The sequence below is a fragment of the Oncorhynchus mykiss genome, chromosome 7 (genome assembly GCF_057628025.1).
Source record: "Oncorhynchus mykiss isolate SJ-2025 chromosome 7, ASM5762802v1, whole genome shotgun sequence".
NCBI lineage: Eukaryota > Metazoa > Chordata > Actinopteri > Salmoniformes > Salmonidae > Oncorhynchus > Oncorhynchus mykiss.
The window spans coordinates 67,062,501-67,084,660 of NC_143028.1; the positions used below are offsets into that span (position 1 = coordinate 67,062,501).

The 22,160-nt window shown below is 42.8% G+C and overlaps 1 protein-coding gene across 1 annotated transcript in view; it reads left to right on the forward strand.

Moving 5' to 3' along the window:
• The window catches only part of LOC110528451 (retinol dehydrogenase 12), a 26,001-nt gene extending 4,476 nt beyond the window's left edge, over positions 1-21,525 (forward strand). Inside the window, exons 2-6 of the mRNA XM_036984032.2 lie at positions 5,331-5,570; positions 14,354-14,443; positions 15,989-16,177; positions 16,939-17,048; positions 19,265-21,525. Of these exons, the coding sequence (XP_036839927.2) occupies positions 5,331-5,570; positions 14,354-14,443; positions 15,989-16,177; positions 16,939-17,048; positions 19,265-19,444 (809 nt within the window). The 3' untranslated portion in view covers positions 19,445-21,525. The remainder of the gene's footprint in view (positions 1-5,330; positions 5,571-14,353; positions 14,444-15,988; positions 16,178-16,938; positions 17,049-19,264) is intronic.
• Positions 21,526-22,160: the final 635 nt, after the last annotated feature.

A 22,160-nucleotide genomic window follows, 5' to 3' on the forward strand; every position in this document is an offset into this window, starting at 1 on the left:
AGACAGACAGAGTGACAGACAGACAGACAGACAGACATAGTGACAGACAGACACACATACTGTACAAGCAGCTCTGTTAGATTGCGCTGCAAGCAACTGCTCTTAAATTTTGTTTTGTCCTCTGAGTGTCTTTTTCACTAATCATCGTTCTCTCTCTCTACTTTACCTTTCCCCTGTCTTTCTCTCTCAACCACTTTCCCTCTCTCTTTCTCTTATTCTCCCTCTTGTTCTTTCTCTCTATATACAGTGCCTTGCGAAAGTATTCGGCCCCCTTGAACTTTGCGACCTTTTGCCACATTTCAGGCTTCAAACATAAAGATATAAAACTGTATTTTTTTGTGAAGAATCAACAACAAGTGGGACACAATCATGAAGTGGAACGACATTTATTGGATATTTCAAACTTTTTTAACAAATCAAAAACTGAAAAATTGGGCGTGCAAAATTATTCAGCCCCTTAAGTTAATACTTTGTAGCGCCACCTTTTTCTGCGATTACAGCTGTAAGTCGCTTGGGGTATGTCTCTATCAGTTTTGCACATCGAGAGACTGAATTTTTTTCCCATTCCTCCTTGCAAAACATCTCGAGCTCAGTGAGGTTGGATGGAGAGCATTTGTGAACAGCAGTTTTCAGTTCTTTCCACAGATTCTCGATTGGATTCAGGTCTGGACTTTGACTTGGCCATTCTAACACCTGGATATGTTTATTTTTGAACCATTCCATTGTAGATTTTGCTTTATGTTTTGGATCATTGTCTTGTTGGAAGACAAATCTCCATCCCAGTCTCAGGTCTTTTGCAGACTCCATCAGGTTTTCTTCCAGAATGATCCTGTATTTGGCTCCATCCATCTTCCCATCAATTTTAACAAATCAAATCAAATCAAATCAAAATCTATTTGTCACATACACATGGTTAGCAGATGTTAATGCGAGTGTAGCGAAATGCTTGTGCTTCTAGTTCCGACAATGCAGTAATAACCAACAAGTAATCTAACTAACAATTCCAAAACTACTGTCGTGTACACAGTGTGAGGGGATAAAGAATATATACATAAGGATATATGAATGAGTGATGGTACAGAGCAGCATAGGCAAGATACAGTAGATGGTATCGAGTACAGTATATACATATGAGATGAGTATGTAAACAAAGTGGCATAGTTAAAGTGGCTAGTGATACATGTATTACATAAGGATACAGCCGATGATATAGAGTACAGTATATACGTATGCATATGAGATGAATAATGTAGGGTAAGTAACATTATATAAGGTAGCATTGTTTAAAGTGGCTAGTGATATATTTACACCATTTCCCATCAATTCCCATTATTAAAGTGGCTGGAGTTGAGTCAGTGTCAGTGTGTTGGCAGCAGCCACTCAATGTTAGTGGTGGCTGTTTAACAGTCTGATGGCCTTGAGATAGAAGCTGTTTTTCAGTCTCTCGGTCCCAGCTTTGATGCACCTGTACTGACCTCGCCTTCTGGATGATAGCGGGGTGAACAGGCAGTGGCTCGGGTGGTTGATGTCCTTGATGATCTTTATGGCCTTCCTGTGACATCGGGTGGTGTAGGTGTCCTGGAGGGCAGGTAGTTTGCCCCCAGGGATGCGTTGTGCAGACCTCACTACCCTCTGGAGAGCCTTACGGTTGAGGGCGGAGCAGTTGCCGTACCAGGCGGTGATACAGCCCGCCAGGATGCTCTCGATTGTGCATCTGTAGAAGTTTGTGAGTGCTTTTGGTGACAAGCCGAATTTCTTCAGCCTCCTGAGGTTGAAGAGGCGCTGCTGTGAGTGGACCAATTCAGTTTGTCTGTGATGTGTATGCCGAGGAACTTAAAACTTGCTACCCTCTCCACTACTGTTCTGTCGATGTGGATAGGGGGGTGTTCCCTCTGCTGTTTCCTGAAGTCCACAATCATCTCTTTAGTTTTGTTGACGTTGAGTGTGAGGTTATTTTCCTGACACCACACTCCGAGGGCCCTCACCTCCTCCCTGTAGGCCGTCTCGTCGTTGTTGGTAATCAAGCCTACCACTGTTGTGTCGTCCGCAAACTTGATGATTGAGTTGGAGGCGTGCGTGGCCACGCAGTCGTGGGTGAACAGGGAGTACAGGAGAGGGCTCAGAACGCACCCTTGTGGGGCCCCAAGTGTTGAGGATCAGCGGGGAGGAGATGTTGTTGCCTACCCTCACCACCTGGGGGCGGCCCGTCAGGAAGTCCAGTACCCAGTTGCACAGGGCGGGGTCGAGACCCAGGGTCTCGAGCTTGATGACGAGCTTGGAGGGTACTATGGTGTTGAATGCCGAGCTGTAGTCAATGAACAGCATTCTCACATAGGTATTCCTCTTGTCCAGATGGGTTAGGGCAGTGTGCAGTGTGGTTGAGATTGCATCGTCTGTGGACCTATTTGGGCGGTAAGCAAATTGGAGTGGGTCTAGGGTGTCAGGTAGGGTGGAGGTGATATGGTCCTTGACTAGTCTCTCAAAGCACTTCATGATGACGGAAGTGAGTGCTACGGGGCGGTAGTCGTTTAGCTCAGTTACCTTAGCTTTCTTGGGAACAGGAACAATGGTGGCCCTCTTGAAGCATGTGGGAACAGCAGACTGGTATAGGGATTGATTGAATATGTCCGTAAACACACCGGCCAGCTGGTCTGCGCATGCTCTGAGGGCGCGGCTGGGGATGCCGTCTGGGCCTGCAGCCTTGCGAGGGTTAACACGTTTAAATGTCTTACTCACCTCGGCTGCAGTGAAGGAGAGACCGCAAGTTTTTGTTGCAGGCCGTGTCAGTGGCACTGTATTGTCCTCAAAGCGGGCAAAAAAGTTATTTAGTCTGCCTGGGAGCAGGACATCCTGGTCCGTGACTGGGCTGGATTTCTTCCTGTAGTCCGTGATTGACTGTAGACCCTGCCACATGCCTCTTGTGTCTGAGCCGTTGAATTGAGATTCTACTTTGTCTCTGTACTGACGCTTAGCTTGTTTGATAGCCTTGCGGAGGGAATAGCTGCACTGTTTGTATGCGGTCATGTTACCAGACACCTTGCCCTGATTAAAAGCAGTGGTTCGCGCTTTCAGTTTCACGCGAATGCTGCCATCAATCCACGGTTTCTGGTTAGGGAATGTTTTAATCGTTGCTATGGGAACGACATCTTCAACGCACGTTCTAATGAACTCGCACACCGAATCAGCGTATTCGTCAATGTTGTTGTCTGACGCAATACGAAACATGTCCCAGTCCACGTGATGGAAGCAGTCTTGGAGTGTGGAGCCAGCTTGGTCGGACCAGCGTTGGACAGACCTCAGCGTGGGAGCCTCTTGTTTTAGTTTCTGTCTGTAGGCAGGGATCAACAAAATGGAGTCGTGGTCAGCTTTTCTGAAAGGGGGGCGGGGCAGGGCCTTATATGCGTTGCGGAAGTTAGAGTAACAATGATCCAAGGTCTTTCCACCCCTGGTTGCGCAATCGATATGCTGATAAAATTTAGGGAGTCTTGTTTTCAGATTAGCCTTGTTAAAATCCCCAGCTACAATGAATGCAGCCTCCGGATAAATGGTTTCCAGTTTGCAAAGAGTCAAATAAAGTTCATTCAGAGCCAACGATGTGTCTGCTTGGGGGGGGATATATACGGCTGTGATTATAATCGAAGAGAATTCTCTTGGTAGATAATGCGGTCTACATTTGATTGTGAGGAATTCTAAATCAGGTGAACAGAAGGATTTGAGTTCCTGTATGTTTCTTTCATCACACCATGTCACGTTAGTCATAAGGCATACGCCCCCGCCCCTCTTCTTACCAGAAAGATGTTTGTTTCTGTCTGCGCGATGCGTGGAGAAACCTGTTGGCTGCACCGCCTCGGATAGCGTCTCTCCAGTAAGCCACGTTTCCGTGAAGCAAAGAACGTTACAGTCTCTGATGTCCCTCTGGAATGCTACCCTTGCTCGGATTTCATCAACCTTGTTGTCAAGAGACTGGACATTGGCAAGAAGAATGCTAGGGAATGGTGCACGGTGTGCCCGTCTCCGGAGTCTGACCAGAAGACCGCCTCGTTTCCCTCTTTTTCTGAGTCGTTTTTTTGGGTCGCTGCATGGGATCCACTCCGTTGTCCTGTTTGTGAGGCAGAACACAGGATCCGCGTCGCGAAAAACATATTCTTGGTCGTACTGATGGTGAGTTGACGCTGATCTTATATTCAGTAGTTATTCTCGACTGTATGTAATAACACGTAAAAAAACAAAAAACTGCATAGTTTCCTAGGAACGCGAAGCGAGGCGGCCATCTCTGTCGGCGCCGGAAGTCTTCCCTGTCCCTGCTGAAGAAAAGCAGGCCCAAACCATGATGCTGCCACCACCATGTTTGACAGTGGGGATGGTGTGTTCAGCTGTGTTGCTTTTATGCCAAACATAACGTTTTGCATTGTTGCCAAAAAGTTCAATTTTGGTTTCATCTGACCAGAGCACCTTCTTCCACATGTTTGGTGTGTCTCCCAGGTGGCTTGTGGCAAACTTTAAACAACACTTTTTATGGATATCTTTAAGAAATGGCTTTCTTCTTGCCACTCTTCCATAAAGGCCAGATTTGTGCAATATATGACTGATTGTTGTCCTATGGACAGAGTCTCCCACCTCAGCTGTAGATCTCTGCAGTTCATCCAGAGTGATCATGGGCCTCTTGGCTGCATCTCTGATCAGTCTTCTCCTTGTATGAGCTGAAAGTTTAGAGGGACGGCCAGGTCTTGGTAGATTTGCAGTGGTCTGATACTCCTTCCATTTCAATATTATTGCTTGCACAGTGCTCCTTGGGATGTTTAAAGCTTGGAAAATCTTTTTGTATCCAAATCCGGCTTTAAACTTCTTCAGAACAGTATCTCGGACCTGCCTGGTGTGTTCCTTGTTCTTCATGATGCTCTCTGCGCTTTTAACGGACCTCTGAGACTATCACAGTGCAGGTGCATTTATACGGAGACTTGATTACACACAGCTGGATTGTATTTATCATCATTAGTCATTTAGGTCAACATTGGATCGTTCAGAGATCCTCACTGAACTTCTGGAGAGAGTTTGCTGCACTGAAAGTAAAGGGGCTGAATAATTTTGCACGCCCAATTTTTCTGTTTTTGATTTGTTAAAAAAGTTTGAAATATCCAATAAATGTCGTTCCACTTCATGATTGTGTCCCACTTGTTGTTGATTCTTCACAAAAAATACAGTTTTTTATCTTTATGTTTGAATCCTGAAATGTGGCAAAAGGTCGCAAAGTTCAAGGGGGCCGAATACTTTTGCAATGCACTGTATCTCTCTCATCCTCTTCTCTCTTCTCCTCTCTCCCACTCCCTCAGGCATAGGGAAGTTCATTGCCCTAGACTTTGCCCGGCGTGGGGCTCGTGTTATCATGGCGTGCCGGAGCGAGGCACGCGGTAGTGCTGCCCTGCAGGAAATCCGGAAGAGGAGCGGGAACACCAACGTGCACCTGCGCCTGGTGGACACCTCGTCCCTGGCGTCTGTGAGGGCGTTTGTAGAGGGCGTCCTGCGAGAGGAGAAGGAGCTCCACATCCTGGTCAACAACGCTGGGGCTTCAGGTGGGTAGCTTCAGGTCAAGATTCAAAGACAGTTAGGCTGGAATCCACACTGAATACCACTGTGTTCACTACTGTTTCACTTAAAACAATAGACAATAGTGAAACAGCTCCACATCCTGGTCAACAAACCGAGCCCTTCAGCTGGGCACCACGTCAGCCTGGAATCCACACTGAATATCACAATATCTTCACTATTCACCTGAAGCGAAACAATAATGAAACAGAGCGATATCCAGGTTGGATTCCAGGTTATGTGGATTCCAGGCTATGAGACAGTCAACCAAGGGTGGACATCAACAGCCATAATACTAGTGTGACCCGGGGCTTCTAGTCGCCATCAGGCTGTGGTAGCTCATAGAGCTAAAGCCTGGGCATGACGGGAGTTAATGTAAGTCTTCAGGGCCCAGTTTTTCAAACGTTATCTTGTCAGATTTCGGCAATTGGACAGGATTAAATGCATAGAAATGTCCCCATTCATTGACTTGAATGGGGACACCCGTTCTATTAATTCTAACTCTGTGCATTTAATCCTATACAATAGATCCACATAGATAACTTTTGAAAAACTGGGCCCAGGTCTTAGGCAAGGTTACTTGTCACGAAAGCGTGGTTCAATGAACCAAAGCACGGGTCATGTTTCGCATCTGTATCCAATGACAATGTCCACAAGAGAAACAGCATTGCTTGTTTGATAAAAAACCTTACTAACATGCCATGCCACCCAATTACAATATTTGGCTGACAAATTACTATATTTTTTGGGGGAAATTTTGTTTTCTATTGTTTTTTCACAGCACCCCACAAACACAAAAGCAAAACACATTCCCCAAGGTGATCAAGATATGGTTTCCAAATTTTGTCAAACACTTCTGGTTCTTGTTTAATTTTAAAATATACAAAATATAATATACAAAAAAAATATACAATATACAAAAGAATATACAAAATATACAAAACAGTATGTAGCTAGATAGTTCAGCCCTCCAGTTTGTTATTAAGGGTGGGTATGAGGCTTTTCAATTGATCGTCAATATTTACATTTCCCAACAGATACAGTGCAAAAATATTCACCCCCTTGGCATTTTTCCTATTTTGTTTCATTACAACCTGTACTTTAAATTGATTTTTATTTGGATTTCATGTAATGGACAAAATAGTCCAAATTGGTGAAGAGAAATGTAAAAAATTACTTGTTTCAAAAAATTCTAAAAAATAAAAAAACAGAAAAGTGGTGCGTGCATGTGTATTCACCCCCTTTGCTATGAAGCCCCTAATTAAGATCTGGTGCAACCAATTACCTTCAGAAGTCACATAATTAGTTCAATAAAGTCCACCTGTGTGCAATCTAAGTGTCACATGATCTGTCACATGATCTGTCACATGATCTGTTCTGAAAGGCTTCAGAGTCTGCAACACCACTAAGCAAGTGGCACCACCAAGCAAGTGGCACCATAAAGACCAAGGAACTCTCCAAACAGGTCAGGGACAAAGTTGTGGAGAAGTACATATCGGGGTTGGGTTATAAAAAAATATCAGTCTTTGAACATCCCATGGAGCACCATTAAATCCATTATTAAAGAATTGAAAGACAATGGCATCACAACAAACCTGCCAAGATAGGGCCGCCCACCAAAACTCACGGACCAGGCAAGGAGGGCATTAATCAGAGAGGCAACAAAAGACCAAAGATAACCCTGAAGGAGCTGCAAAGCTTCACAGTAGAGATTGGAGTTTCTGTCCATAGGACCACTTGAAGGTGTACACTCCACAGAGTTGGGCTTTACAGAAGAGTGGCCAGAAAAAGCCATTGCTTAAGAAAAAAATAAGCAAACATATTTGGTGTTCGCCAAAAGGCATGTGGGAGACTCCCCAAACATATGGAAGAAGGTACTCTGGTTAGATGAGACTAAAATGACTAGCTTTTTGGCCATCAAGGAAAATTCTATGTCTGGCGCAAACCCAACACCCCGAGAACACCATCTCCACAGTGAAGCATGGTGGTGGCAGAATCATGCTGTGGGGATGTTTTCATCGGCAGGGACTGGGAAACTGGTCAGAATTTAAGGAATGATGGATGGCGCTAAATACAGGGAAATGGTTGAGGCTGGGATGGAGGTTCACCTTCCAGTAGGACAATGACCCTAAGCATACTGCTAAAGCAACACTCGAGTGGGTTAAAGGGAAACATTGGCCTAGTCAAAGCCCAGACCTCAATCCAATTGAGAATCTGTGGTATAACTTAAAGATTGCTGTACACCAGCGGAACCCATCCAACTTGAAGGAGCTGGAGCAGTTTTGCCTTGAAGAATGGGCAAAAATCCCAGTGGCTAGATGTGCCAGGGTTATAGAGACATACCCCAAGAGACTTGCTTGCAGTGGTGATTGCTGCAAAGTGTGTCTCTACAAAGTATTGACTTTGGGGGGTTGAATATGCACTCTCAAGTTTTCCGGGGTTTTTTTTGTCTTATTTCTTGGAAAAATGCAAAGCGGGGTGAATACTTTCGCAAGCCACTCTATAATCGTGGAGATTTAAATTCCTAGACCTAATGAAATGATAGAACATACATTATCCCAAAATGGTGTCAGTTTGTCACAGGACCACAGCATATGGTGCTTTTTGCATCTCCAACAGAGATGTGACATGGGTGCATTTACATGCATTCTGGCAGGAGTGTAGTAACTCATATGAATTATCTTAAAATGCAGTAATTAATGTCTTAGGTCATAGGAGCAGGTATTAACATTTTCACATATCTGTGACCAATGGTTCTCCTCAATTTCTTCCTTTAGATCTGTTTCCCATTTTTTTCTTATAGGTTCTGAACCATCAGGTAGAGTTTCAATCAACCCTTGATTTAACTTGATTGAATGAGAGTATAGATCCATCATAATACACATGTTCAAAATTCATGGTGTCGCTTTGGAACCAGGACTTAAAGGTGTATAGGGTATAGCTTTATAGGGTAAATATAAAACAGTCAATTTTATTATTTTCATTCCAAATTAAGTTGGAGAACAGGCCATTTATTTAACTTAAAAAGTTGGATGGAATTGAAACTGGCAGGGCCTGGAATAAATAGATCAACCTTAGTAATATATACATTTTTATTATGTTAACCATACCTAACAGAAATAGGGAGATATCTCCATCTCTGAACATCAGATTCAATCTAATCTATGAAAGGAAAATTATTGATTGTACTGTATATGCTTCTTCCAGACGGCATGGTATCAGTACACCCCAGTATTTCATGTCTTTGTTTCCACTTGAATGTACTTTCTAAGCTTGAGAAGTCATAATTAGAAATGGGCTTTATTTCAGTTTTCTCCCAATTCACTTTGAATCCTGATATGGCACCATATGTGTCCAACAGTAGTAAAACAAATGACAGAGAATGTTGGAGAGGAACATTCAATGTGCCTGTGGATGAGAGGGCACATGAGACATGGCTTCAGTTAGTCATGTTAGGAGAGAGTTGACAATGGTAGTGGTCATCACCTCTTAAATCAGGAAACCGGAGGGGACTTAGCTGGAAATACAAATAGAAGATACATTCCATTACAGCTGTGTCATCGTAGGTTCAAACAACAAGTTTCTCCATGACGTTAAACACAGACTGCGCATCTCGCCCACTTGACACATCAAAGTAGTCCAATAAACGTTCCTGAATTAAGCCCTGATCATCCCCATACCTGATGATAACTGAAAACTGCAAGCAGACTGGTGGCACTATAGGTCCCAGAGTGTGTGTGTGTGTGTGTGTGGGGGGGGGGGGGTAATATTTACCCCCTATTTACCCCCTGTGGCTCAGAGTTTTTCCTTACCTGTTACCCTAACCAGGAAAACTCTGGACCCTATAAGGTATGTCAGTGATTAATCAGTTGTAAAAAGGTTTTATATGGGCTGTGATTTTTTCTAATCAGTTTTTTCTAATCAGGTCACATGAAACTGAAAAAAACCTCCAGCAACCTTATACTTAGACTAGATTAGGAGGGGGATTCCTCTACCCAGAAGCAGAGACAACAACTGATATACAATATAACTCACAGGACTGAGCTTGCTTTATGCATGTTTGCGTCAAGTAGGCTTATTCAACTGTAGGCCTTATAAAAAATGAACTGAAGTCTGTCATCACTATTATGTTGATTGATTAATTCCAGTTAATAATTAGTTACCCTGACCAGATGAACAGGGTGCATAGGCTGTATGCAGCTGCTATTATTAGTAGCCTACAGTTGATCAGACTGAAAAATGGTCTCGTTTTCATCCCATACAGCATGTCAGATCTCTAATGTTTAGGTGTAGCCTAGGCTTCTGTAACATTTATGTAATGAGTTTCTGCTTGTGTCTGTCTGGAGTGGTTGCATTATCATCTTTGCTAAATAATTACCTTAGGAAAGTGGAAAGCATACTTGAGCGAGAGCGAACAAATGCGCTGTGTCAACCTCTCTTTAATCTAACTTTTAATGGATGATGCAATGGAAGCTATCAAATCTTTCTGAATTGATTTTGACATCCCAGAGAAGACAGTAGAAAGTTCCATATGTTCAGCTAGTAATCTACAATTATCACTGCAAGCTTCTTATAGTTGCACTTGTTAGCGAAAATGTAGTTCTTGTCTTGTCCTCTAATAGCCAATTCTTGCATACCCAAAAATGCAGTGGTGTTGATAAACTGCTTGAGAACATCCCTGTTTCTTCTTTCTTTCTGGTTGTGTTGCGCAGTTTGAATATGCAGACCTTCGTCATGATAGATGCAGCTTTTTCCCAGAAGCTTGAATCTGATGTGGGCATTTATATGCTCCCTGCTTTTGTTTTGCCATTTAGCTGAACGATCAATGTTCTTCAGGTCACTCTACCCTCAGACTTTCCAAAATGCAGGCAAGGCCAGCAGTACAGGCGGCTTGATGAAAGGCTCCCTGTTAGCCAGCTATACTTTTGATACCAGTTGGAATTGAATGCCCTCATCTTTTCATCCTCCTTCATGAAACTGATCTCAGGTTGAGGTTGACCCTCGGTTTTAATTCGCATCTTTTCCGTGTTCCCCAGAGAATGAAAGTGGTTCTTCAACAAAAAGTCAACAAAGTTTGCAGTAGCGTTGCTGGTGAAAATTGCACACTGGAGTTGGTAGCTAGCTAGCTACTGCTACTTGCTACTGAAGTTAGCAAGGCAAATGGAAATAAATTGCACTAACTGGGCACAAAATAAAGTTCTAAAACCAAGAAAACAATTTATAATCTACCTCCTCTGCCCCTGTAATTTGAAGAAACTCATTTGAATTGAATAATATATCCAATAAATGCTCAACTACCACTTTTCAATCTCTATCCAATAATGTCACCAACTCATCAAGCTTCTCAACACATAAACTCAGCAAAAAAGGAAGCATCCTCTCACTGTCAACTGCGTTTATTTTCAGCAAACTTAGCATGTGTAAATATTTGTATGAACATAACAAGATTCAACAACTGAGACATGAACTGAACAAGTTCCACAGACATGTGACTAACTGAAATGGAATAATGTGTCCCTGAACAAAGGGGGTCAAAGGGGGTCAAAAGTAACAGTCAGTATCTGGTGTGGCCACCAGCTGCATTAAGTACTGCAGTGCATCTCCTCCTCATGGACTGCCCCAGATTAGCCCGTTCTTGCTGTGAGATGTTTCCCCACTCTTCCACCAAGGCACCTGCAAGTTCCCGGACATTTCTGGGGTTAATGGCCCTAGCTCTCACCCTCCGATCCAACAGGTCCCAGACGTGCTCAATGGGATTGAGATCCGGGCTCTTCGCTGGCCATGGCAGAACACTGACATTCCTGTCTTGCAGGAAATCACGCACAGAACGAGCAGTATGGCTGGTGGCATTGTCATGCTGGAGCATCATGTTAGGATGAGGCTGCAGAAGAGTACCACATGAGGGAAGAGGATGTCTTCCCTGTAACGCACAGCATTGAGATTGCCTGCAATGACAACAAGCTCAGTCCAATGATGCTGTGACACACGCCCCAGGCCATGACAGACCTTCCACCTCCAAATCGATCCCGCTCCAGAGTACAGGCCTCGGTGTAACGCTCATTCCTTCGACGATAAACACGAATACGACCAGCACCCCTGGTGAGACAAAACCGTCAGTGAAGAGCACTTTTTTCCAATCCTGTCTGATCCAGCGACTGTGGGTTTGTGCCTATAGGCAACGTTGTTGCCGGTGATGTCTGGTGAGGACCTGCCTTACAACAGGCCTACAAGCCCTCAGTCCAGCCGTTCTCAGCCTATTCCAGACAGTCTGAGCACTGAGGGAGGGATTGTGTGTTCCTGTTGTAACTCAGGCAGTTGTTGTTGCTATCCTGTACCTGTCCCGCAGGTGTGATGTTTGGCTGTACCTATCCTGTGCAGGTGTTGTTACACGTGGTCTGCCACTGCGAGGACAATCAACTGTCCGTCCTGTCGCCCTGTAGCACTGTCTTAGGCGTCTCACAGTACGGACATGCAATTTATTGCCCTGGCCACATCTGCAGTCCTCATGCATCCTTGCGGCATGCCTAAGGCACGTTCACGCAGATTTCTTTCTTTTGGTGTTTTTCAGGGTGGGTAGAAAGGCCTCTTTAGTGTCCAAAGTATTCAACGTTTTCATAACTTTCATAATTGCCTACTGTCTGTAAGCTGTTAGTGTCTTAGCATCCCCAGGTGCCCATCCCCAGGTGCATGTTCATTAATTGTTTATGGTTCATTGAACAAGCATGGGAAACAGTGTTTAAACCCTTTACAATGAAGATCTGTGAAGTTATTTGGATTTTTACGAATTATCTTTGAAAGACAGGGTCCTGAAAAAGGGACGTCTCTTTTTTTGCTGAGTTTAGAACCCCCCCATAATGCTTTGCGGCATCACTCCAATACAACACCCTAGGTTCATTCTCTGATCCTAATCCTATGATTGAATGGACAACATGTCAGTACATACTGTAAAAGCTTTGATTGGTTGGAGGCCGTCCTCCGAAAGTCGTCATAATTACCATGTAGGTCTATGGCATCGACTGTGCTACAAAAATATGCTGAAGTGATCAAGTCCATATCCATTTTTCTAACACCGGGTTGCTACAGTTATTGTTATTTGTGGATGTAATCATCCTTTTTAAAAAAAATGTTGTCCTGGCCAGCATGATAGGTATACGTGTACCTCTTGTTTTCCTTAAGCCAAAATAAATGAATAGGTTAACCCTCTCAGGGTCAATGGCAAGAAGAAAACAACATAAAAAGCACTTGCCATCACTGTGTTAATTAAGAATAAAATGAATTTGATTATTTAGGCATTAGGCATCATTATAATATATTAAAAAGATAAATAAATGTAAATGAATGGAAACAGATTCAGGCCTATAACCACTGGAGTAGTCTACAGTTCCATCGAACTGCATGCAACCACATGTGGTGCGCACTCCTTTTAAACCACCGGGGGACTGAGCAGGCGGATTACTGGAACAGGTTAGTATAGTGACTTTATTAACATGAATGCAACATCCGTTCTACTCTGGGCACCAGTAGAGCCAAAGCGAGTGCAATTTATTCACTTGATTTTTCAGTTTAACGGCTACATGTTCCATTTGGCCTTGCTACATTTCTTGTACATTCCCACCTTGTGATTTAGTTAATTAATTTATTTCCATATAATTTTCCAACAAAGAGCTGGAAATAATTATTGAAAGGTGCGTAATTGTGGGCTTCGCACACATAGCGGTCTTGTTTGTCTCTCTCTTTTATAAACTCTGTAATTGCCCATGTTTCTTCAACATTTATTCAACCAATTAACATTGGTTAATTGACATAACAACACCAATTAACATTGGTTAATTGACATAACAACACCAATTAACATTATCAATTGTACTAAAAGTATAATCGACACGTAATAACATAATGTTTCCCAGGAGAGAGAGACCAATGGAAATAAAAGTACTAAGTGCTTACAATTTCAGCGTCTTCTGCGGTTCGACATTTGATCTCTCCCAGTCTTTTTACCCATATGGGCCATTTAGATGATTTCCACCCACTCAGGCCTTTATAGCCTATTGGCTGGGAAGCATTAAAAAATAATTGTCCAGATCATAGCAATCATAATGTTGTCTTGTTCACTTGTCAGTTTGTTACTTAAACAAATTCCTATTCATTACCTATTCAGTATTTAGTATTATATTAGGATCCCCATTAGTTACTGCTAAAGTAGCAGCTACTCTTTCTGGGGTCCACACAAAACATGACATAATACAGACCATGAATAGACACGTACATCCCAAGGACAGAACTACATACATTAAAAATAAGAATACACTGTTTCATACATTTATGCCTTTATGCCTACTGAATGCAAGTGCAACACACAAAAATGGAGACGCAATAACAAGGAAGTAGGCTGACACTTTCCCTGACGTGAATATAGCAAACTTGTTTGGCAAAATTCTCCTGACATGAATTAAGCTACCTTGTTTCTATAGTTACTGTCCATAATGTGTATCCTGGGGTAAAGTATTAAAACTATTACTATTGTGAATGTTTGTCCTTGTCGGTGTCTATTTGGGCTACGGTTTGCAACATGCACATCATTTGTGGTGTGTGTCTGTGTGTGTGTGTGTGTGTGTGTGTGTGTGTGTGTGTGTGTGTGTGTGTGTGTGTGTGTGTGTGTGTGTGTGTGTGTGTGTGTGTGTGTGTGTGTGTGTGTGTGTGTGTGTGTGTGCGTGTGTGTGTGTGTGTGTGCCTTATCATCTAGGTTTGGTTATATTGTGTCTGTACACAGGCCTGCCTGGAGATATCACCTCCGATGGTCTAGAGGTGTCCTTCGCTACCAATCATGTGGGTCCTTTCCTCCTCACCCACCTGCTTCTGGGTAAGACAACACATATGTTCTGGGTAAGACACCACATATCTTCTGGGTAAGACACCACATATCTTCTAGGTACGACACCACATACCTTCTGGGTACGACACCACATATCTTCTGGGTAAGACACCTCGTATCTTATGGGTAAGACACCACATATCTTCTGGGTAAAACACCACATATCTTTTGGGTAAGACACCACATATCTTCTGGGTAAGACACCACATATCTTCTGGGTAAGACACCACATATGTTCTGGGTAAGACACCACATATCTTCTGGGTAAGACACCACATATCTTCTGGGTAAGACACCTCGTATCTTATGGGTAAGACACCACATATCTTCTGGGTAAGACACCACATATCTTCTGGGTAAGACAACACATATCTTCTGGGTAAGACAACACATATCTTCTGGGTAAGACAACACATATCTTCTGGGTAAGACAACACATATCTTCTGGATAAGAATATCCCAATTGAAAGAGGTGATTCAGCCCAGCTTGAACAAAAGGCAATTCTTACACTTCAAAAACATTATTTATGTACTGAACAAAAATATAAATGTGACATGCAACAATTTCAACGATTGTATTGAGTTAAAATTCATACAAGGAAATCATTCAATTGAAATAAACTCCTTAGGCCCTAATTTATGGATTTCACATGAATGGGAGCCAGAACCACTTGGGAGCAAGGCTGATGCCAATCAGAATGAGTTTTTCCTGACAAAAGTTTCATCAGCTGTCCTGGTGGCTGGTCTCAGACGATCCCGCTGGTGAAGAAGCCAGATGTGGAGGTCCTGGGCTGGCGTGGTTACAAGTGGTCTGTGGTTGTAAGGCCGGTTGAAAGTACTTCCAAATTCTCTAAAACAACATTGGTAGAGAAATTAACATAAAATGATCTGGCAACAGCTCTGGTGGACATTCCTGCAGTCAGCATGCCAATTGCAGACTCCCTCAAAACTTGAGACATCTGTGGCATTGTGTTGTGTGACAAAACTGCACATTTTAGAGTGGCTTTTTATTGTCCCCAGGACAACATGCACCTGCGTAATAATCATGCTGTTTAATCAGCTTCTTGACATGCCACACATGTCAGGTAGATGGATAATCTTGGAAAATGAGAAATGCTGACTAACAGGGATGTAAACAGATTTGTGCACAAAATATTGTGGGTATGGAACATTTCTGGGATATTTCATTTCAGCTCATGAAACATGGGACCAACACCTTACATGTTGTGTTTATGTCTTTTTCCTGGAGAGTCACCCATTAAAGTGTCGTGGTCCGGTAAGGAATGTTTTTTCATATTACATTCCACACCTTACATTGTATTACTGTTCCCCTCCCACTTCTCTCCCCTGCTCTTTTCTTTCCCTTGCTCCCTCCCCACCTCCCATCCCTTCCTCACTTCCTCCTTCCCTCCCCTCCATCCCTACCCCTACCCCTCTCTCTCTCTCTCTCTCTCTCTCTCTCTCTCTTTCTCTCTCTCTCTCTCCCCTCCATCCTCTCCCCCGTCTCTCCCCTCTCTCCTTACCTCTGTCCAGACTTGCTAAAGCGATCGGCGCCGGCGCGCATCGTCAACGTGTCATCTATGAACCACTGGAGGGGCGTGGTCGACTTTTCACACTTCAAGGGCGAGAACCTGGTCTACAGCATGGACAGCGTGTACAACCACACCAAGCTGCACAACATCATCTGCACTAACGAGCTGGCACGAAGGCTACAAGGCACAGGTGGGTAGGAATGCCTAGGCAAGTTTTCATAAAGCATCTCAGAGTAGCAGTGCTGATCTAGGATCAGTTTTGGCATTAGATCATAATGAATAAGATTACATGGACAGGGAGAACCTGATCCTATATCAACAAGCCTACTCTGAAATGGTTTTGGAATAATGGCCCTGGTTCCATTTAGCTTGTAGACAATTGCTCTATCCTGGCCCCTTACCCCACAGTTGAATCTCATTCATAGCACGTCTGATACTGATTTGGCTATATGACCGGCGTGTATATTGGTAATGTTTGGAAAAGTACCACAGTCCTTGTTTAGAACACATAGTATAGCCATAAGCTCTTTCACTGCTGCTAAAACAATGTATAAGTGCATGAGTAACATTATACAATGAGCATTATTCCTGAGGGGTCTAACGGGGAACGTGGTTATATAACGAAAGTTAGGCACCAAACATCTTCTCTGCAGCTGGAGATAGAGTTTCCCTGTGTGAGTCAAACTTCCCATGGAATCAGACTCAGGGATAGCAACGCAGTATAAGGGAGGGATAGGGGTAAGGGCTTTAGTGTGGTTTATAATGTGTTATAGTGTGTGTGTGTGTGTGTGTGTGTGTGTGTGTGTGTGTGTGTGTGTATATGTGTATATGTGTGTGTGTGTGTGTGTGTGTGTGTGTGTGTGTGTGTGTGTGTGTGTGTGTGTGTGTGTGTGTGTGTGTGTGTGTGTGTGTGTGTGTGTGTGTGTGTGTGTGTGTCTCTCCCTCTCACAGGGGTGACAGCCAACTCCCTCCACCCTGGGGTGGTGATGACAGAAGTGATGAGACACTATAACTTCCTGGTTCGGTTCCTATTCAACCTGATTGGAATCTTTTTCTTCAAGGTGAATACTTTGTATCATAACACTCTGGTAAAAATTTTAAGGGAAAAAATGCTTTTAACACTATTTTACAGTCCTGTTTCATGTAGGAAGTTAACAGTGGAACATTTCTGGTGACCCTGTTCCCAGGTCTGTTTGTGTTGTCATGCCAACTTCTATGGTCATAATAAGACAGCACAAACATCTGTGACCAGGCTAACTTTCTGGTTCTTAGGGCTCTATTCAATCTGTATCACTGAAGCGTCACAGATTGTGCGGTAGACATCTAAAGGTCATTTCCTATTGAGCCAACATATGCAGCATTTACCGTGAATGCAGTCTCCGCTAACGCAGGATTTGGGATCATTGCCTTTGAATTTCAATCACTTGTAACGTTGAATTTCTGCAATACGCATTGAATTAGAGCTCTTACTCTAAAGATTTCAACTCAAATTTCTACTGGCAAATGTGAGTGTTAGTAGTGTTTAAGTGTTAGCAAAATCATGCAACTCCGCAGAAGGTTACTGCCGTTCCGCTGCAGGTCGTGGCACACCCGCATTGTGCATTATTTCCATAAAACTCATAGCCCCTCGTTGTTAATCCCTTACATAATAACCCTTTTAAACTGTAACTGCTAAATAAATAACAAGTGCATAATGAACTGTAAAATAATGAAGTGTAATCAATATTTTCTGTTTGTCTGAACTGAAAGAGAGGGAAAGTGGGTTTCTGGAAAGGTCTGTAGCTAGGAAGAATATGTGAGACAAGTGCCTGGATTCAATCTGGGACCGCGCTATAGCACACTTGACATTAAGGTAATTTCCAATTCAGCGTTTACCTTGAATCTGAAACATTTAACTTGAATGTAATCTCCACAAACTCAGTAACATTGCCTTTAAAAGCTGCAATGTCTACGAGTGTGATCGGATTGAATCCTAGCCAAACAGATAAAAATGTGTTCTCGTCCTGGTTGGTTAGTGTGTGCGAACAGGATGTGTTATGTCTCACTTCAAGGAAAACAAAGGTGAACGTGTGTGTGTGCTGCTGAGATTCAATTAAACTCAATTAGAGTGGAGACCAACCAAGGGCACCACAACAATAGGCCACATTTAAGCCAGGTGGTAAAAATGTGTCTTTAGCCCAGACTTCAAGGCAGTGATGTTCTGGGCTATGCAGAGATGGAGGCTTGTTGGTGACCAAAGGAGCAGAATGCTTGGTCCATCATTTTTAGGTGGGTCTTTGGGACAGAGAAGAGTCTCTGATCATTTGTCATGATCCGAAAAATGATGGTTTGCTTCAGTGGGCACACTACAGCATATAATGAGTTAACAAACAATTTCACTCAATAAACCTGAAAAAGCAGCTAGCTGGAGCTCGTCTGTGCGGTTGGCTGGATATTTTTTATTTATTTATTTAACCTTTATTTTATTTAACCAGGGAAGTCAGTTAAGAACAAATTCCTATTTACAATGACGGCTTCCCCCGGCCAAACCCTAACCCGCCGATACTGGGACAATCATGCGCAGCCCTATGGGACACTAAATCACGGCCGGTTGTGATACATCCTGGAATCAAACCAGGGTCTGTAGTGACGCCTCTAGCACGAGATGCAGTGTGTTAGACCGCTACGCCACTCGGGATATGCCCTCACTTTCTATGTATTTAATGCTGATTGGTTTGGTTCTGTCCACTATAGTGCTGTATGGTTAGAACGTGATGTTGAGTGTGTCCAATCGGCTGATTGGTTAGAATGAATTAGTGATTTATAGGTCTGAAGGCCAGTCAGATTGAAAGAGCTGGCCTTTGTTATAAAGCCAGCAGAACAACTGTAACAGCTACAACATGTTTGCTATTGAAACCTGTGTGTGTGTGTGTGTGTGTGTGTGTGTGTGTGTGTGTGTGTGTGTGTGTGTGTGTGTGTGTGTGTGTGTGTGTGTGTGTGTGTGTGTGTGTGTGTGTGTGTGTGTGTGTGTGTGTGTGTGTGTGTGTGTGTGTACTTATTTATTTATATCAGTTTCACAAAATCTCTATAGCAGATGTCTCTGAGTAAACATGGCAATTGTGTAAAAGTTCTGAGCTCCAGGTTAAGGGACACTCCCCTTCCTGGCATTGCTCAAAGAAACAAAGTCCCGACAAAGATATTTACTTGCACTCAATGTGCTTACACATTGTTGTCTCTTTTATGCAGAGGTGGTTAATGTTTATGCTCTCACCCTCTTCTCCCATCTCTGTCCACAAAGTCTTCTGAAGAAGGGGCAGTGAGCACCATCTACTGTGCTGTCGCCGAGGAGATGGAGGGAATAACAGGAAAGTACATTGACAGCGACTGTTCCCTGGTTCTCCCTGCCCACCTGGCCAGAGACCCCGCCCTCGCAGTCAAGGACTTTGAGTTCTGCGAGAGATTGACATCCAAGCTCTAAGAGAAAGATACGGAGAGAGAGAGAGAGAGAGAGAGAGAGAGAAAGAGAGAGGCTAGTTTGCAGTGGGGTCAAATTCCTTTTGAACTCCATTTACCCTTGTTATTATGAAGGATTAATAAAAAATGCAGGGTCAAATATGTATATAAATTCTGTTTCTATCTTAAGTGTATTATTCAATAACAGACTTTATAAAAACACAGTTGATGTCGGAAGTTTACATACACTTAGGGTGGAGGTCATTAAAACTCGTTTTTCAACCACTCCAAAAATGTCTTGGTAACAAACTATAGATTTGGCAAGTCGGTTAGGATATCTACTTTGTGCCTGACACAAGTAATTTTTCCAACAATTGTTTAGAGACAAATTATTTCACTTATAATTCACTGTATCACAATTCCAGTGGGTCAGAAGTTCACATACACTAAGTTGACTGTGCCTTTAAACAGCTTGGAAAATTCCAGAAAATGATGTAAAGGCTTTAGAAGCTTCTGATTTACATAATTTGAGTCAATTGGAGGTGTACCTGTGGATGTATTTCAAGCCTATCTTCAAACTCAGTGCCTCTTTGCTTGACATCATGGGAAACTCAAAAGAAATCAGCCAAGACCTCAGAAAAAAATTGTAGACCTCCACAAGTCTGGTTCATCCTTGGGAGCAATTTCCAAACGCCTGAAGGTACCACGTTCATCTGTACAAACAATAGTATGCAGCTGTCATACTGCTCAGGAAGGAGGCGCGTTCTGTCTCCTAGAGATGAACACACTTTGGTGTGAAAAGTGCAAATCAATCCCAGAACAACAGCAAAGGACCTTGTGAAGATGCAGGAGGAAACGGGTACAAAAGTATCTATATCCACAGTAAAACGAGTCCTATATCAACATAACCTGAAAGGCCGCTCAGCAAGGAAGAAGCCACTGCTCCAAAACCGCCATAAAAAAATCCAGACTACGGTTTGCAACTGCACATGGGGACAAAGATCGTACCTTTTGGAGAAATGTCCTTTGGTCTGATGAAACAAAAATAGAACTGTTTGGCCATAATGACCATTGTTATGTTTGGAGGAAAAAGGGGAATGCTTGCAAGCCGAAGAACACCATCCCAACCATGAGGCACGGGGGTGGCAGCATCATGTTGTGGGGGTGCTTTGCTGCAGGAGGGAATGGGGCACTTCACAAAATAGATGGCATCATGAGGACGGGAAATTATGTGGATATAGTGAAGCAACATCAAGACATCAGTCAGGAAGTTAAAGCTTGTTCGCAAATGGGTCTTCCAAATGGACAATGACCCCAAGCATACTTCCAAAGTTGTGGCAAAATGGCTAAGGACAACAAAGTCAAGGTATTGAAGTGGCCAACACAAAGCCCTGACCTCAATCCCATAGAAAATGTGTGGGCAGAACTGAAAAAGTGTGTGCGAGCAAGGAGGCCTACAAACTTGACTCAGTTAAACCAGTTCTGTCAGGAGGAATGGGCCAAAATTCAACTTATTGTGGGAAGCTTGTGGAAGGCTACCCGAAACGTTTGACCCATGTTAAACAATGGAAAGACAATGCTACTGTTATGATTTTTATGAATAATGACTAAATTATGTATACATTTAACATAAGAAAGGAATGTATGTGTGTGTCGAAAGAGAACGAAGAGGGCCATTAACCTATGTTTGAACTGACCCGGCTGTAACTCTGGGGAGATAAGATAGGACAGGGAGAGCCCCTCCAGAGCTCTCGTATATGGGGGAGACTGGAACTGTCAGCTGTGTGGTAATAAACTGTGGTGAGACTCTGTTGGGTTGTATGTATGTGTGTAGGGTAAGAGAAAGTTATAAAAGGAATGTCTTTGTATATGTACAGCAGCGCTCTCGTAAATAAACCTTGCTGACTATGGTAGACTGGCCTCTGACTGTTTCATTTTAATAAGAACCTTACAAATTCTTAGTAACAGACAGAGTATGTTAATTGAAGTTCAGTTTATGAACATTGAGAACAAAATTCTCATAACAGCTACCAAATACTAACCGAGTGTATGTAAACTTCTGACCCACTGGGAATGTGATGAAAGAAATAAAAGCTGAAATAAATCATTCTCTCTATTATTCTTCTGATATTTCACATTCTTAAAATAAAGTGGTGATCCTAACTGACCTAAGACAGGGAATTAATACTCAGATTAAATGTCAGGAATTGTGAAAAACGAGTAATGAGACAATTGATTACCAGCTATGGTGAACAATATGATATGTAAAAAATACATGTTTTGTCATTTGGATATTCATGAGTGAGAGTATTTTAATCACCACAAACTACATTTTAAACCAGCCTTGGTTTAGTCACTCATTTAATTTAGCTGCAAACTATTTGAAATTTGTACAGAACAAACATTATCAAAGCAAAAATAAGCCATAATGAATACCTTCCATATTTAAATGCATCTCATCTAGTTGAGGTGCTGCAATGTGAAAGCAACTCTGTGTGCAAGTCCTTGTTGGTCATTGCCTGCTGCTTCAGGTAGGTGTGCAGCACAGCTGTAGCAATGATCACCTTACAGCATCTTCTTGACTTGAAACTAAATGTATTGCATAAATACTGGAAATTATTTTTCCATACTCCAAACATACGCTTGACCATCCCTCTCGTGCGGATATGAGCTCTGTTGTATCGTTGCTGCTCAGCTGTTGTGGGATTTATGTATGGAGTGAATAAAAGTTACTCTGACCA